This window comes from Aethina tumida, chromosome 1 (assembly GCF_024364675.1).
Source record: "Aethina tumida isolate Nest 87 chromosome 1, icAetTumi1.1, whole genome shotgun sequence".
In the NCBI taxonomy this organism is placed as follows: domain Eukaryota; kingdom Metazoa; phylum Arthropoda; class Insecta; order Coleoptera; family Nitidulidae; genus Aethina; species Aethina tumida.
In genome coordinates this window covers 16,434,554-16,451,696 of record NC_065435.1, presented here as the reverse complement: position 1 = coordinate 16,451,696, position 17,143 = coordinate 16,434,554, and the positions used below count along the sequence as shown (strand labels likewise).

At 31.2% G+C, this 17,143-nt stretch overlaps 4 protein-coding genes across 4 annotated transcripts; 2 read left to right on the top strand and 2 right to left on the bottom strand.

Moving 5' to 3' along the window:
• Positions 1–502: 502 nt before the first annotated feature.
• On the top strand, positions 503–4,900 carry LOC109600466 (uncharacterized). The gene is made up of 6 exons (XM_020016655.2): positions 503–1,542; positions 2,352–2,481; positions 2,530–2,695; positions 2,748–3,576; positions 3,631–3,748; positions 3,805–4,900. The coding sequence occupies exons 1-6, from the start codon at positions 650–652 to the stop codon at positions 4,063–4,065; spliced, it is 2,397 nt and encodes a 798-aa protein (XP_019872214.2). The 5' UTR covers positions 503–649; the 3' UTR covers positions 4,066–4,900.
• A 289-nt stretch (positions 4,901–5,189) lies between these two features.
• LOC109600365 (uncharacterized) lies at positions 5,190–10,617 on the bottom strand. Its single transcript, XM_049961722.1, has 17 exons — positions 10,465–10,617; positions 10,358–10,404; positions 9,892–10,064; positions 9,321–9,828; positions 9,041–9,267; positions 8,887–8,989; positions 8,709–8,836; positions 8,370–8,657; positions 8,147–8,315; positions 7,477–8,089; positions 6,953–7,332; positions 6,720–6,904; positions 6,383–6,670; positions 6,198–6,328; positions 5,792–6,141; positions 5,622–5,735; positions 5,190–5,477 (listed from the first exon to the last, which is right to left on the bottom strand). Exons 1-17 carry the CDS (start codon positions 10,470–10,472, stop codon positions 5,410–5,412), a joined length of 3,780 nt encoding a protein of 1,259 aa, XP_049817679.1. The 5' UTR covers positions 10,473–10,617; the 3' UTR covers positions 5,190–5,409.
• Positions 10,618–11,069: 452 nt separating this feature from the next.
• LOC109597380 (plasminogen receptor (KT)) lies at positions 11,070–14,020 on the bottom strand. The gene is made up of 4 exons (XM_020013083.2): positions 13,710–14,020; positions 13,530–13,660; positions 13,367–13,479; positions 11,070–12,368 (listed from the first exon to the last, which is right to left on the bottom strand). Exons 1-4 carry the CDS (start codon positions 13,782–13,784, stop codon positions 12,229–12,231), a joined length of 459 nt encoding a protein of 152 aa, XP_019868642.1. The 5' UTR covers positions 13,785–14,020; the 3' UTR covers positions 11,070–12,228.
• A 535-nt stretch (positions 14,021–14,555) lies between these two features.
• Positions 14,556–16,036, top strand: LOC109597286 (protein unc-50 homolog). Its single transcript, XM_020012969.2, has 6 exons — positions 14,556–14,686; positions 14,743–14,942; positions 15,212–15,277; positions 15,348–15,468; positions 15,528–15,664; positions 15,718–16,036. The coding sequence occupies exons 2-6, from the start codon at positions 14,762–14,764 to the stop codon at positions 15,954–15,956; spliced, it is 744 nt and encodes a 247-aa protein (XP_019868528.1). The 5' UTR covers positions 14,556–14,686; positions 14,743–14,761; the 3' UTR covers positions 15,957–16,036.
• Positions 16,037–17,143: the final 1,107 nt, after the last annotated feature.

Sequence of the window (17,143 nt, the reverse complement as noted above, 5' to 3'; positions counted from 1 at the left end):
AGTATAATTATTCTAAATAAAATATAAAATATTTTCATTATATTTAATTAACAATAAATAGTAAAGTGCTATTGCAAGAGCACAGTAAACATGAGAAAGTAATTGTGTTGATAAGGTAAGTAGTGAATACATTATTCATGAATTGTGGTTGAGATGAGTAGACAGAGAAGGAAATCAATTAAAATAGATGTTGTTTTGCAAGAAACAGTAAAAGGGAAGAAGACCTGTAGTCAATATTAATTACCATGCAAACACATTTATTAACAATTAAGCCTTTGAAACAGCAAAATATTGTTCGTAAAATTAACTGTAATGACTTGTTTTCATAATACTGATATACCTGTTACCATGGTTTCGTAAATAAAAGATAGGCAACCCATTGCACACACGTGAGTACGCTTTGTCTATAATCCACTCTAAGCAGCCACTTGTTGACTGTTGTCTTCGTCGGCCAATCGCCCACACCGATGACCCCACCAATCCTAATGACTGTACCTGCCGTTTGAGTTGATTGTTTGGTGGGCTGGGCGCGTTCGTAACCTAAGAAATCCGCCAGCGACCAAAACAAACACGACAGAAGTGCCGTTTTCTTTGCAGTATTAAGCGAAATGTTCAGGTGATAGTCGGTAGTGGTGTTTGAGACTCAAAAATGTGGCGGTTTTACGTAGTTTCGGTCTGTTTGGCCGCGGTGGGTGTGAACGGCCAGTACGAATGGCAGCAAAGGGACCCCTTCGACGAAGTCAGCAGGGCCATGAAGAAAATAAATAAGGACAACTGCGAAATTCAACATCTCGAAGAGCTTTATTTGCCCGAAAATTCCGTTTCGCACTTGCCCGACATCAAAGACATCAACGTGAATCCAGTGTTCCCCAATAGGACGCAGCTATTGCACCTGCACAACATGGCCCTTAACAGGGCCTTCTTCTGGAGCTACATCCTCCAGAGTAGATTCATCAGGCCCGCAATCAACGACACGTACGATCCGGGAATGATGTACTACTTGCTTTCAACAGTTGCTGATGTATCAACAAACATGCACGTGAACGCTAGTGCGGTTTACTTCTCCCCTAACATGTCTTATTCATCATCATACAGAGGATTCTTCAACAAAACATTCCCCAGATTTGCTCCCAGGACATTCAGAGCTGATGACTTCAATGACCCCATACATCTCGAAAGAATATCCACCCTCAACACTTTCACTGTTCACGATTTGGGGGCCATAAAACCAGACACAAGCAATGACTATACCTCAGACTATTACAGGATAAATGAGTGGTACAAAAAGTGGCTGCCAGACAATGTCATAGGCCGGCATGACACCAAAACCACCTATCAAGTAGAAATTCGATATGCCAATAATACAAATGAAACTTATACGTTCCACGGGCCACCCGGTGCCGACGAAAACCCAGGCCCAGTCAAATGGACCAGGCCTTATTTTGATTGTGGCAGATCCAATCGGTGGTTGGTAGCTGCTGTTGTTCCCATTGCTGATATCTATCCTAGGCATACTGGTTTCAGACATATAGAATACCCCACGTAAGTATTAACGTCTTTAATAAATTTATCATTCTTTGACATATTAATTAATAAAGTACAAAATAAAACATATTATACTTATTAATGATTTAAATAAAGAATGAATGAATTATATAAAATAAAGTAAAAAAAATTAAACAAAACGTTAATTACATGTTATATATTAACAAACTGGTTTGGTATTTTGTACTTCTGACTCATCACCAAAGTGACGAATCTGCCATTTAAACGCAATTGTTTAACCGCCGTATCGTTTTATAATTACAGAATAAAAGTTTTAATGGAGGTTCAGATAATTTATATCGTGAGAATGTATTTATAATTAAAATTACATCATTATTATAATCTTTGGTATATCAAATAACCCTCATCTGAATGTAGTCAGTTAATTTAATGGAGTTAATATTCAGTCCAGTTGTTGAAACGTTAAGTACCTATTATAGGATTTTATTTTCTCAAAAGAACACATTTTATTGCTGTAAACATCATTACCTGTATAATGCTGACTCTTTAATAACGTAGTAATAAAAATGTTACCTCTTGTGGCTAAGTGCGTTCAGGTAAGGGGGAGTAAAAGTTGGCAATTTATATTAACTCACCCCCTCGACAATACCCAAAGGAGTTGCGTGCAACAACTTTTTAAGTAATTAGGTTGTCTTATAAATGATTTAAATGTAGACAATGTATATTAATTATTTTAAAACATTCCTGGTATATATATATATATATATATATATATATATATATATATATATATAAGTTCCTGACGTTGTAGTTGATTAAACCTTAATATGACTATTTTTATTTAGATACACTGCTGTATCTGTCGTTGAAATGGACTTTGAAAGGATAGACATAAACCAGTGTCCTCGAGGAATGGGTAACATAGGACCTAACATGTTTGCTAACACGGCCCGATGTAAAGAGGAAACAACCGAGGTATTTACATATTAATAAATTAATGATGATAAACTAATGTGTGTTTAGTGTGAACCTTTACATGGCTGGGGATTCCGGAGAGGGGCCTATCAGTGTCGATGTAGACCGGGCTATCGACTGCCACTGCAAGTTAGAAGGCCGTATCTTGGTGAAATTGTCGAGAGGGCGACAGCAGAACAGTACTACAACGGTTTTGACTGCAAGAAAATAGGCTGTAAGTAACCACCAGCAGTTTTACTTCAATGTCTAACAATTTATTCTCTCAGGGATCCAAAAAATGCCGGTACAATGGGAGAAATCCCAACCCTACCTGCGAAACCTGGTATTGGACAGGCACAGGGAATATCTGAACGCCCCCTACGGTCCCCAATCGATGCGTCAGCCCAAAATTAACATACACCGCGTCCTCGACTTCATCCTGAACATGAACAAAGACAAGTGCAAGGAGTACAAACCGGAGGAACTACGTCTGGACGGTGGCGTCATGTTCGGAGCCGAAGAGTTCTTCCAAAACGAAGCCAAAATGGCCCTGCGTCTGGCCAATTTCATCAGTGCCTTCTTGCAAGTCTCCGACCCCAAGGAGGTGTACTCGGGTAAAAGGGTGGCCGATAAACCACTCACGGAGGACCAAATGATCGGTGAGACGTTGGCTATCGTTCTGGGCAACAGCAGAGTCTGGTCGGCTGGTACCTACTGGGACAGAAACAAGTTCACCAATCGCACCCTTTTCGCACCCTACGCCTACAAAAAGATACTCAGTCCTCGAAAGCTGAACGTGGAAGACCTCGCCCGGCTGAACAAATCCGAGGAAGTCTACCTGAACAAGGAGTGGTTTAGGTTTTTGAAACAAAGGTGGGCGTCCAACTTTGACAACTTGGAGAAGTTCTACATGAAGATCAGGCTGCGTTTCAACGAGACCGGCGAAAATACGATGAAATTCGAGCACTTCCCCAATTATTACCGGGGGGCGAAGCTGGAGCACGGACATTGGACGGCCCCGTACTACGACTGCCACGGAAAAGTGCCCATGTGGAAGATCAAATACGTCGCACCGTTCTTTGGATGGGACAGTCTTAAGGTCAAGTTAGAATTCAAGTAAGTAATCCTTGCCCTTCCCATTCTCATCTAATCTAATGACGTGTTTTTTAGGGGTGTAGTGGCTGTCACAATGGACATGTTAAAATTAGATATAAACCAGTGCCCAGACAAGTACTACGTTCCTAATATGTTTAAGGATACGAATAAATGCGACGCCAAAACCTCATACGTAAGATTTAAAGATCTCCATCCATGAATTATTATTAATAATTCTGTTATTTACAGTGTGTACCAATTTTGGGCAGAGGTTTTGAATCAGGTGGGTACAAGTGCGAATGCAAACAAGGCTTTGAGTATCCTTTCGAAGATCAAATTACGTACTACGACGGTCAGTTGGTGGAGGCAGAGTTCAGCAACTTGGTAGACAACAACGAGACTCGTTTTAACATGTTCAAATGCCGCCTGGCTGGTGCCTGCGGAATTCAAGCCAGCATTTTTACAATTCTTCTGATGTTGTTTGTTAGTTTTGGCTTTTACGGTAGGTAAATCGATATTGTACATTTTTTTTTCCGAATATATCGAATCTCGAATTGTTTTACAAGGAGTGCCTTGTATAAAATTATACTCCATTAAAACTACTTTTTTACCAAATTATCTTAAAGATAATGTTTAAAGAAAGTATTAGCAAAATTAGATATGCACTTAAAATTGCCTGTGAAGTTGAATTTGCCGTCCAAATTTTTATACAAATATTTTTTTAATTATATAGGTGATATATATAACTACTGACAGTATCAGTATCAGTACCAGACTATCTGGACTTTTTTTGCCAATCATTTAGTTGTAAAATATGTTGTATCGTACTGTAGGCCGAGATGCAATTTTATTTTAAAAGGAAATTATGTATATAAATTGTTGTGTTCATCTAATATTTACAAATAAGAGTTTATAGAAAAATTGTACTATATAACTGGATATATTTCTGGTGCAGAGTACAAAGTAGTCTTAGTCAAGGATATTATATTATTGGTAGTCTACTTTTTTACATCATTTGAAACTGATTACAAATTGACAACAAGAGAATATGGAACATATTATTTTATAAATATTTACTCGACCATTTGACAAATTGACAACACAATAGCATAAACCAATGATTTTATTAATATTATATTGGTCTCTTATTTGTCACAGTTTGATATTTCGTGACTTTTAATGATATTCTTCCGTCCATTTTTATATGTTTTATATTTTTTTATACGCATTATGTAATTACATTATACTATTTTTACATTGTATAAATATTATTGTTTTTACTCTGTTTAGAAACTTATGTTAGATATATGTGAATATGTTTTTAATAAAGTCATAATTAAAGTTACTATTGTATTTTTATTCTAATGTTAATTATAATAAAATAAATACTTACGTATTTATGTGACCCCACAATTAACCTAACATAACCTAACTTTACCTAACCTAACCTATCTCCGGTCCCAGTGGTGTCATGTTTACAGCGTCACACATGATATAAATATTCAAGTTTGTTGATTTTTGCAGTTGTGTTGTTACATTAAGGTATGTTAATTTGATTATTTATATTAAGGGATAATATTAGCAGTACACCTTTAAAGTCTACTCTAATGGTCCTTCAACTAAAAGATATTAAACAGCGTAAATTTTTACTTTAGTTACCGAATCGAATTTTAATATTTAATGCCATAAAATTTAAATAAAATTTATAACAATTCTACCTTAAATATTATAAATAAATAAACAATATTTGGAAATCTATATTAAGTGAAACCTCACCCATTTATGGTATTTATTGAATAATTAATCCAGTAATGTACTTACACCTGCACCCATAATAAAAAGCTTGGTACATATTTATAAAGTATACATTTTATAATCATGTAAACAATTAGTGTGTACTTGTTCAACTGTTGAAGGCCCATCTACAAAAACATCAACAAATAAATTAATAATAAAGTTCTTGGATGTAAACTAGTATTAGATGAATATTTAAAATTACTTTTGAAAAAAACTTGCACCAAAAGTAACATAATTGACATTTGGCCAAGAATAAAAATATTACTTACCAATAACACACCACTTTGATATATTTTTATCTACCTCTTGTTTCGCTGAACCAATTGCTTGCCTTATTGCTAAGGGTACAGCAAATGAGAGGCACATTGGAGGTTCAGCAGTAGCTAAATAATGATGAAAAAAATTTGTATTTGAAAAATCTTTGTGTTTAATCTTTTACCTTTAGAGAACAAAATTCCGGTTTTGTTTGGAACGTTTGAAGGAAATTTAACTCTGAAATCTATTGGTATATCCTTAGCGCCAGGTGGTTTATAAGTCCATGTTCTGTTGGAAATAATTTCACCATAGTCGGCAACAACTATTGCTTCTGTAAGAAAATAACCAAGACCCATAACAAACGCCCCTTCCACTTGTCCAATGTCGATTTCTGGACTCATACTGTCGCCAACGTCTTCCAATAGGTCTACTCTTGATATCTCATATTGACCAGTGAGTACATCTAGTTCAATTTCTGCAGCACACACTCCATATATGTTGTATGGAGCTATATTAGGTTCATACTTTTTGGTCCTGAACAAAATGATAAAAATAATTCAAAAGTGATTCACCCTGTAAATTAAACTTACAATGCTGACGTAGTCAGTTCAATATTTTGCAAATGAGCATTTTTTATCAGTTCTTCCCAACTTGCGTTTGGCATTTTATCCCTTACCGGCTTTATTCTTTCTAGTAGTATATCACAAGCCTTTATTACAGCCTTTGAATAGGAAATTTAAATAAAAAAGTCCGATATTTAAAGAACAAAACTTACTAAACAAACAGTTTCACTAGTTACACTTCCCCCGGTACATGGATTATTGGGATTCGACAGCGAATTCGACGGCTTCACTTGTATTTTAGACAGGGGTATATTTAGTTTGTACGCACACACCTGAGCCACCTTTGTGTTTACTCCTTGACCCATTTCTATTCCACCGTGTGCAATAGCTACAGTACCATCAGCTTGATATATTGAGACCACTGCATTGTACTGAAAGTAAAAACTGAAAGGAAATACCATAGGCATGACTGATAATCCTTTCTTCCTCCAACGGTTTTCCTTGAATCAATTTTGTTATTGCTTTTAGTAAATTTAATTTCAAATATACCTCGTTAAATTTTTTAATTTGTGCTTTTCTGTTATCTATATCAGCCCATTTTCTTAACTCTTCTGTAAATTTTACCATGACCTTATCTTTCATGTTTTTGAGTTTTAAATCTAGTGGATCTATGCCACTGTCTTCTGCAATATGTTCCAACATGCTCTCCAGTGCTGCTAGAGCTTCAACAGTCCCTACAATAGGAAATTAATATCTTATGTCAGCGTTTATTAGTCAATCACCTGGAGCTCTAGTGTAGCAAGCTGAATGCATGTCTGTTCTGGTAGTAAAAGCATCAACTTGAAAAGTGTCGCACGTATAAATTGCCTCCATTATTTCCAACAATAAAAACATCACTGGTTCATTGTCCCCTATTCCGTAATCATAGTAAATTTTACTGTCTAAATACTGAAGAATACCTTCCCCATTAATTGCTATTTCATAGTCACACGATAAAGGGTAGCGTTTGCCAATAATAGCCATATTTTGTTCTAATGTTAGCCACATTTTTACTGGTTTTTTAACTTTATAGGCGGCCAAGGCACATGCAGTTGACACCATTGATGATCTTACTATTTTACCTCCAAAAGCTCCTCCAACACGACGTATTGACACATTTACTCTAAAGAAATAATATTTTTCACAAAATTTCTTGTAGTTTCTTTAATATTCTTCAGTTGTACAACATATACAACAATACATATATAACACATATATTACAATTTAAAAATGAACAAGAATAATATACAAAAAGTCGGATACATACTTGTTTACTGGAATGTTCAAAATTAAAGCTGCTGATATTTGACAAAGGTCCAACCACTGCGAGCTTGGATATAGATTTATTCCATCCTCGGTAGGCACTGCACTGCAGCACTGCAGCTCCATGTAATAATGGTATTGCCAGCCCAAATCCACAGTTCCTTGAGAAACATGCTTAACATCATTCCCCTTTGATTTTCGATTTATGCTCCCGTCAACAAACATTTTATGTTTGGCGTTTGCTTTTATTATATCCCTAATTGTCAACAGTGGTTTAACTTTTGAAGGTGTGTAAGTAATTTCAACAAGTTCTGCCGCTTGATGTGCCAAGTCTTGTGAATTCGCAATAATTATGCCAACTGGTTGGTTATAAAAAAGAACCTTCCCAGAACAAAGTAGTTCTTCATGATGTCCAATGCAACCAGCTTCTGGTGGCGTGTAAGTGTTTTTGCCAGGAATATCGTTTTTATCCAAAAAAGCCACCACTCCATTTAACTTCAAGGCTTTATTTGCATTAATTTTTTCTATGGTGTAATTGGGTGGAGCCTTCGCTAAAACGAATGACGCAAACAGTTGATGTGGGTGGTCTGGCATATCCATTATATATTGAGCCTCTCCTGTAATGCATATATTTTTAAATAAACAACATTTTACTGGCATTGGTGTTATTAGACCTGTCGTTTGAGCCAACGCTTCAATTTTGGGTATGGCCTGAGTTAAAGGATACAGTGATTTGTTGGTTTCATAATCCTGACTTCCAGTGGACACTGGCCGGTTTAATTTATCACCAGCACTCAAGTTTCTTTTATTCAGCAAATTCTTCGGAGCAATACTTAAAATAAACTGAAATATATTATGATCATTTCAAAACCATCAAAAGTATTTGTACAGTTGCACCTTATAAAATAATGATATTGCCAATTTTTTTCTAAATTCTGGCTTTGGTTCTCCTAAGATAAAATCTGGCTTAATTTCAGAATCAAGTGATTGAAACACTTTTAATAAGGTTCCATTGTCGAATAATTTTTTGCCATTAAGTAGCAGCTCAGTGTTTTTTGCTCTGATAAATTCAGGATTAATGTTCCCGTATACAATTCTTGATGATTTTACAACGCCACCAGTATCTAACTCTAATAAAAATCCCGCATTAACGAGAGCATGAGCATTTTGGGCTCTGGGCATTATCTAAAAGTTTTCATCATTTATAGAAATCCACTAGTATTTACAGAAATATACCTTATAACTTTCATATTTGAAACTATCACTGTATGATGGCAAAATTATTCTTTTCAATATCTTATCTGACATATTGATTTGTAGGAAACTTGATGGAGTTTCTATGTAAGACTTATTATTTACGTCAACTAAAATAAGTACATTTTATTGCATAGCCTGTAAATTTATTTGACCATACCTATTTCAAATTGGGCGCTGGCCGTCTCCATTATAATAAATATATCTGAAGGAAAATCATTGTGTTCATGTTTCATCATCAAGTTTCCTCCAAGGGTTCCAGTCTACAATGTACAATTCATTTATGTAAAAATGTGTATTAATTCTATTCTTACATTTCTAACAGGAACATTTGCTATGAGATCTATATGATCTGCCAAACCTTTCATATATTTGAATTTAGGACTTTTCGTTGATAATGAATAAAATAATTCCATTGTTTTGGTAAGAGACATGTTAGCACCCAAAGATAATTCGTCGTTTCCAATTTCGTATGTCACCAGTTCCTTCACACTCCATATATCAACGTAAACGTCTACTTTTGGAGGATTCCTGAACACTCCTTAAATGTTACAAGTTAGTTTTATGGTATAGTCAAATTCATAATGAGAATACCTCTTCCAGTATTTCCCGCAATAAGTTTGTAAGAAGGTTTCCTAGCTTCAGAATGAAAATTCTTCACGATTTTTACCAAATCATTAAAATTATAAACCCTCACCCAAGATGACTGTCCCAAGTTATAATGTAATATTTGTTTATCTTCTTTGGGTAAAACTTTAGTACATGTCTTCTTACAGACTTTTATGTCTTCTATGTCTTGGCAAGTACCCAACAATTGATTGCAAGAATCCTTACACATTGATTTAAATGCCGACATTATGGGTCGATAGCCTGTACATCGACAAATATTCCCTCCAAATGAATTTTCTACCTCCTTCATAGTGAGATCTTTAGACTCTGACAGAGCAAACATATTCATTACCATGCCAGAAGAACAATAACCGCATTGAGTGCCATTAAATTTTGCCAGAATTTCTTGAAATGCGTGAGGCTTGTCTTGACTTCCAATGCCTTCGACTGAAAATATGTTCCATCCGTAGCAAGAAAAAATTGACACAAGACACTATAAGTATAAGAAAAAACTAGATTAGTCTCCATCAGTGTTATGAAATATGCTGGTGCTCACAGAGTTTACAGCAAAAACTTCAGTAATACCAGTATGTGGATCTCTTCTTTGTATAGCTACGATACAAGCACCACATCCCCCTTCGACACACATTCTTTTGGTGCCAGTGAGATGTAAAATATTTCTGAGATAATCATTAAGTGTTGTATTGGGGTTAACATCTTTGGGATTGACTAAAAATTTTAAACATATTAAATATATGATGATAAAAGCTTGAAGCTATTTTTTATTAATATTCAATATATATTTTTGTTCTATAGTACTACATTTTGTTCTTGGGTGCTTCTAGACACTTCTTCTATCTATGGCTCATGGGATAACATGGAGTCAGACAAATACTATTGTTAATTCTGCTCTGAAGAATTTTTTGAAAATATGTTTAATATCATCTTTATATTTTAGACTTACCAGTCAGTCTTCATTGAATTCATTTTTCATTTTTTAATCTTTGTTCACATTATCTTACCTGTGTATTTTAAATTTTGAACGTATAAAGTAAATTCCTTAGAAGTGCTACAAGAATTAGAAATACAAAAATAGGAATTATAACAATGTATATGTGTAAACAATTACCACGCCATATTCACCAACCAGTTGATTTCTTCTAAACATGCATTAACTTAAATTTACCACAATATAAAGAATTGCAGTAACAATTATGAGACCTTCAATGATGCGAATTACATGGAATCTCCTACGTATTTTATTTAATGAATATTTAATGCACATAAGCTTCCGCAATAATCACAAAACAACTATTGTGGGGAATTATGTATGCATTAATTTATATAGGTATATTCCGTGATATTTATTTTGCGACGATTGAAGCGTCTAATTAATATCAATCGTTTGTTTAGAATGCATAACTAATTATAAACAATTATCTTGTCATTTCGTTATTTAATTTAAATTTGTTGTTAGTGAAATAAATTATTTTTAATTCTAGTCGTAAGTAAGTAAATTTGTACCACAATTTAAAAAAATATAAAAAATTAATTATTTAGTAAAAAATATTTGTTCACTAAGAATCAATTAATGATATTAATATGTTTAATTATTATTACTATATCATAGAAATTAATTATGTTTTAATTAAATTTTAGTATTTAGTACATAACGTGCAATAGCTTGTACCAGAATTTTTCAGAAGGTATAAAGTTAAATAATACACAGTGTCATAACACGAAATAAAAATTTATTTATATTTTGACATAACATAATTTATATCAGTGCTGTTATATTATTTTAAATTAAAAATATGTAAATCTCCTTACCATTAAGTTAAAAACAATGATATTTTAGTCAGTTTTGACTTAACACAGCATTTATTAGATTAGTGGAGCAACAGCTTCAAATGGTGATTTCAAAATGTCATTGTTTTTTCTTTTTCGCATAATTATACCATAACTAAAACAAAAATATTGTGCTTTCAAATATTCGAGTTTAATGTAATAAAAATATAAAATACACAACAAATTAAATTAATTTGACCAGCAACAATAATTTTCAGTGTTTGACACCCTATATATAGATAATAATATTGTATTTTGAGGAATATCCAGCTAATGTGACTTGAGAATGTAATTACCATCAACAATTGAAGAGGTCAGTGAATTATTTAAAATTTACCATGAAACTGTAGTTTCATTAAAATCATAATGTTTATATACCAAAATAAATAAATTTATTCACTAATACTTTCAATTGTAACTCGTGTTTACCTGGACCACATTTATTGGGATGTGTATTTATTTAGATAATATTCTTGAAACAGGAAGAAAATTTAATATTAACTAGATTTATAAATTTTACCAGATTTAACAAGGATTAAAGTTATGTGATATTGGTACAAATGTAATCCCATATCACTAATATATCAATATCAAACATTTTCAAATATATATAATATATATGAACGAATTTTTATGTATATTATTTTTCAAATATAAAAAGAATTTAAGACGTTTACATATAATTATTGTTGTATTTAAATATTTCTAAAGGTCTTCGTAAGTGCATTTATCTGTATCTATGAAGACTTAATTGAGCTTTATAGTAAAATTGTATTTATAAATTCTTGTAACCAGATAAAAATTGATTATTTATCAAAAACATTATTTCCTAGTTCACACTAAAAAGTAAAGGTTATTAAAAGTTAAAAATAGATAATCATCAATATTTTATTTTATTTTTATGGAAATATTAATGACTAAATCTGTTTAATATTCCTTTACTTTTTATTTTACCGTATGTACATATATAAAACAGAGTAATTATTAGAACAAGGGAGATAGGTAAAGCCTATCCACTATGCAATTTTTTATTATTGTGCATTATTTATTTTTGAGGCAACAGTGGGTGTAATTTTTTCTGTTCATCGTTTTGCAGTCTCTTCAAATCTACTGAAGCTGCGGTGGGAACTCCTAATGGAAGATTCAACAAATCTTCTTCAAACTGCATAATATGTTCAGCTTCAACTGAAAATGAAAACATGACAATTTTTTACATTAAAAATTATTTAATTTTTTATTTAGATATGTGACTCTGGTTTCACACAAGCTAAATTGAGTAATAATAGATATAATGATTGCATTCATAATGTATAACTTGAGCAATGATCAATGAATGGATTTATAGTCGATAATTCCATTATTTCAATCGAGTAATTATTTGCTTTGAATCTATTATGAATGAGATAGTCAGGTCGTATCATTCATAATCGATAATTAACTTTGAAATCATTTATAATCGATTATTCGAATAATACTTGAGGATCATAATGTAAAAGTCTTAAAATGCATTATGCCCTACACAAGTTATTGAATTGATATTTATTTTCACTTTCAAATGTACTTTATAATTGCTGTTTACATACTATAAACTTAATCACGAACCTTGGATCATGCAATTAATTTTTGAACACATCTTATAAATTATTTTAACCTCAAACTTGTTAGCTATTTTATATTTAATGAGTAAAATATGATGAATATATTGTTGTATATTTATTTAATTCTATGTAATGAACATATTTATCTACTTCTAATTTGTTTCTACATAATATTCTTTCGCAAAAAAATAGCATGAATTCATATTCACATTTTACAATACGAATGAATTAGTGGCAGTAATTACTTTTCTAATTTATTATATATATATACACTTTATAAAATACGAAAATGTAATGTAAATTTTATTTATATAATGAAAAAGTTTATTGAGACTTAAATTTTAATTTTGTTCTTAAACAGAGTAATTACAGAAACCTCTGTAAATTGGAAATTAAAACAACACATAAACAACTTACCAACAATATTTGTCATCAGGGTGACAATTTGATTAAATTTATATGAAATTGGAATAATTTAAAGGGAATATATTGTATATTTACTTGTGAAATGATAAGAGTAGAATAATGAGTTATGTGCATGCAAAAGGTATACAAGCAGCCGGACGTTAAAATATTAATACTTACCTAAAATTCGATGTAATTTATTACCATATGCTAAATCTGCTTGATAAGCCATAATAAAAGTAAGAGGTATTAACGAGGAAATAGCAAAGGACTTCCTTTTAAAGTGCCTTAAACTGAAGAGACGATGTAAATAAAAATAACTTTAATATTATTAATTAATTACTTTGACGTTACCCAAGCAATACTTGTTAAATAGAAAGATCCATACCAATAAAACAGTTCTCGATTTTTAGCTATTTCTAATGCAACTTCCCTCTCCCTCATCTGATTTCTCATTTGCAATTGTCTCTCTATCTAAAAACGATTGTCTAATAAACATAAACAAGTAATTTATTTTTCTTACTTTGATAGTGTTCATTTCAGTAATAAAATCCTGGTTTTTCCTAAAATTCTCTTCCATGTTTATAGTGTTACCCATTTTATACAAATGTTTAATTTTATTATTTATATATTAAAACAGACAGCTTATTATCACAGAATTGGTAAATCACGTTTAAGTTGTTACAATTTATCCAGACAGTTAATCATAAATCAATATTGAGAAACAGTGATTAGTTATTTTTTTTTATTTATATCACCAGAAATTGAGCAATTCGTTCAGTATAATCCCTTATTTGTATTATACAATATTGCACTGAATATTATATACATATACTTATAGTATCACCAAGCGTGACCAATGCTTTGTTGTAAATTACTGAATCAATGGATAAAATTTATGAAAGCTGCGACTTTTTGATGCCACCTAGTGGATATTCATTTAAAATAGTCACACGAAATTGATTTCTGTATGGCAGTTGCAAAGTAATAAGTTATGTTGTCGATAGGTGGCTTAATTTTCAGAAATGATCCAGTGAAGTATAATAGGTGACTTAATGAAATTAAACAATTAATTGTTAATGTAAATTAATAATTACACAAAAAAGATCAAATTTTAATGATCATAATCTAAATTATGCAACCTTTATTTACAATGTTACACGCATGCACTTTTAAAAATGTGTATACAAACTTAAATAAAAATAAATAATAGAACTATTTAAAAATTATATTACTCAAAACGAATATTCTTTTAAATACATATTTTATTCCATAATAATAAAAAAAGGACGTATTTATTAATAAAATTTAATTTTAATATTTCTGTTCGTCTTACATTTCTTATACATACAAGGGACAAAACGGATATTTGGCAACGTCGCATATACATTGACAAACATGTCGTATAAATTTTGACGTTTTTGTAGTTTGTTTCTGTTTTATTAATTAAAAATGAATATCACCCATGTTTTAAATTAAGTAGTTTGTATATCATCAAACGTAAGTTAATCAAATATATAATGTGAGTTAGTTGTTACATCTAGATTTATTTTCAGCAAATTAGCAATAGTTAAAATGAATTCTATGCCCTTACCAGCCACTCAGCGGGACTGTATGTCCGCCGCTACAAAGCGATACAAATATTTAAGACGAATATTGAAATTTGACCAAATGGATTTCGAGTTTGCATTTTGGCAAATGTTGTATCTATTCATAGCCCCACAGAAAGTGTACCGAAACTTTCATTATAGAAAACGTAAGTGTTTCTCTAATTTTCTAATGACATAATATACATTTTATGTATACAACAAAGTTGGCCTCTTGGACTACAAGAGTCAACAATTCTTACCTCTGATTTACACCCCCTTAGTTATGTAGTATTGATAGGCAAGTGACGCAATATGTTCTCGAAATAGACCAAAATTATGTCTAATTTGAATTTTATATATGTTCTAGAAAATCTTTAATATGTACATCAATTTTAAAATACTATTAAATGTAATATGGAAAACAATTTTATTACAGAGACAAAATCACAGTTTGCCAGAGATGACCCTGCATTTTTAGTCTTATTTGCAGCCTGGCTTTGTAGTGAGTATCTTAGTTATAAAGAACACAATCTTATATCAACTGAATGTTATTATTGTTTACTTTTTTTTAGTTACATCAGTGGGATTTGCCATTGTGCTAAAATTAGGATTTTTACAATTTATTAGATTCTTATTATATACTGTGTTTGTAGACTGCATAATAGTAGGAATAATAACTGCAACCATATTTTGGTATGGTATTTAACAATTAAAATCCTTCTAAGCATGTGTAATAAATATTTATTTCTCAGGTTTGTCTTAAATAAATACTTTAGACCCAAAAATGAGGCACAAGATGTTGAATGGGGTTACTCATTTGATGTTCACTTGAATGCATTTTTTCCTCCATTAATTTTACTACATTTCTTTCAGTTATTTTTTTATAATGGTAAGCTCTTACATTCAATCCCTTGTAACTTCAATGACTGTTTTATTTTTTAGGTTTAATAAGCCACGATTGGTTTATATCAAGACTACTTGGCAATACATTTTGGCTGGTTGCAGTTTTGTATTACATGTACATTACTTTTCTAGGTTATAGTTCATTAAATATTCTACAAAGGACACATTTAATAATTACTCCATTGCCATTGGTGATCACATTCTATATTGTGTCACTGGTTTCAGGATTCAACATAACTCATGCCCTCATGAATTTTTATAAAAACCGTGTGGTTTAATTTGTTTTGTAATATTAAAAATCTAGTCTTAATTTATTTTTCTTTCGTTATTTTGTCAGTAAAATATTTTGTACAGGAAATTGTTTTTTATTTATCTGTTTGTCCAAGAAAAGTTATAATGAAAATATCTAATGTTACATTAGGATTAATAAGTAATAGTAGATAATAATGATAATTATGAACTAATATAGCTTTTAAAATCAAGCATTTGAATATTCAGCCAAGGTAGAAGTGAATTTTATCAAAATTTGGAATCTTTAGTACTGTAAAAATAATAGTAATGAGTTTTAGTAAATAAATCTTTAATTTATTGTGTGTAAGTTATAAATGCTAATTTAAATATTTATCATTAACGAAGTATTTTTCTCAGTTTAATTTTGTGAAGACTATAAGCAGATAATGATAAATAATTATGTGATATTTACGTCAAGAAATTTTTCAGAAAATTTCAATTTTTCAACGTTTACAAACATATCCTAATTTAAATATTTATATATTCTTAATACATTAGTTTCATTAGAATAATCAATATAAATAAAATTAATAATTTAATATTATTAATTTATGTATAAGTGTGCTTTATTTTAATATAAAATATTTCAAATAACGAAGAAAGTTAGTTAACTCATGAGACACCCTGTATAATTTTTGAATTCACTAAATATTTCATTTATGTAATATTCTATTTATATTACATGGACATTCATACAAATAAATCCGCAATAATTGTGTAAATTCATTGAATATGACGGATTTTCTCTAAATATATCTGTATTTTTTTAATTTGATTGATGCGGGATTTTTTCAATGAAATGTATCATTGAATTCAATGAATGATTGTTAATTTACTACTTGGTATGTCCGGGTAACTACCGAGTCAGTGACCCTGGATTATCTGCTGTACCCATTTATCCGGGTTACTAACTTTAAGCAATTTTCTATAAAATATTTTTTTTTATAAAAATTACCTTAAAATATTGGCTATTCACTTATGCTACAAATTATATTTAAAATATTTAATTAAACAATATAATTATTATGGTGAATATTGTAAAAAAAAGTATTGTAAAAATGTTTACGGAAGACTGTAGTTTCCACAAGTAGATTTCAGGCATTTATAATAGCGGATGAAAGTTTGAATCACAGTACTATAAATAAAAAAGGAGGTAGAGATATCTCCTACGTTA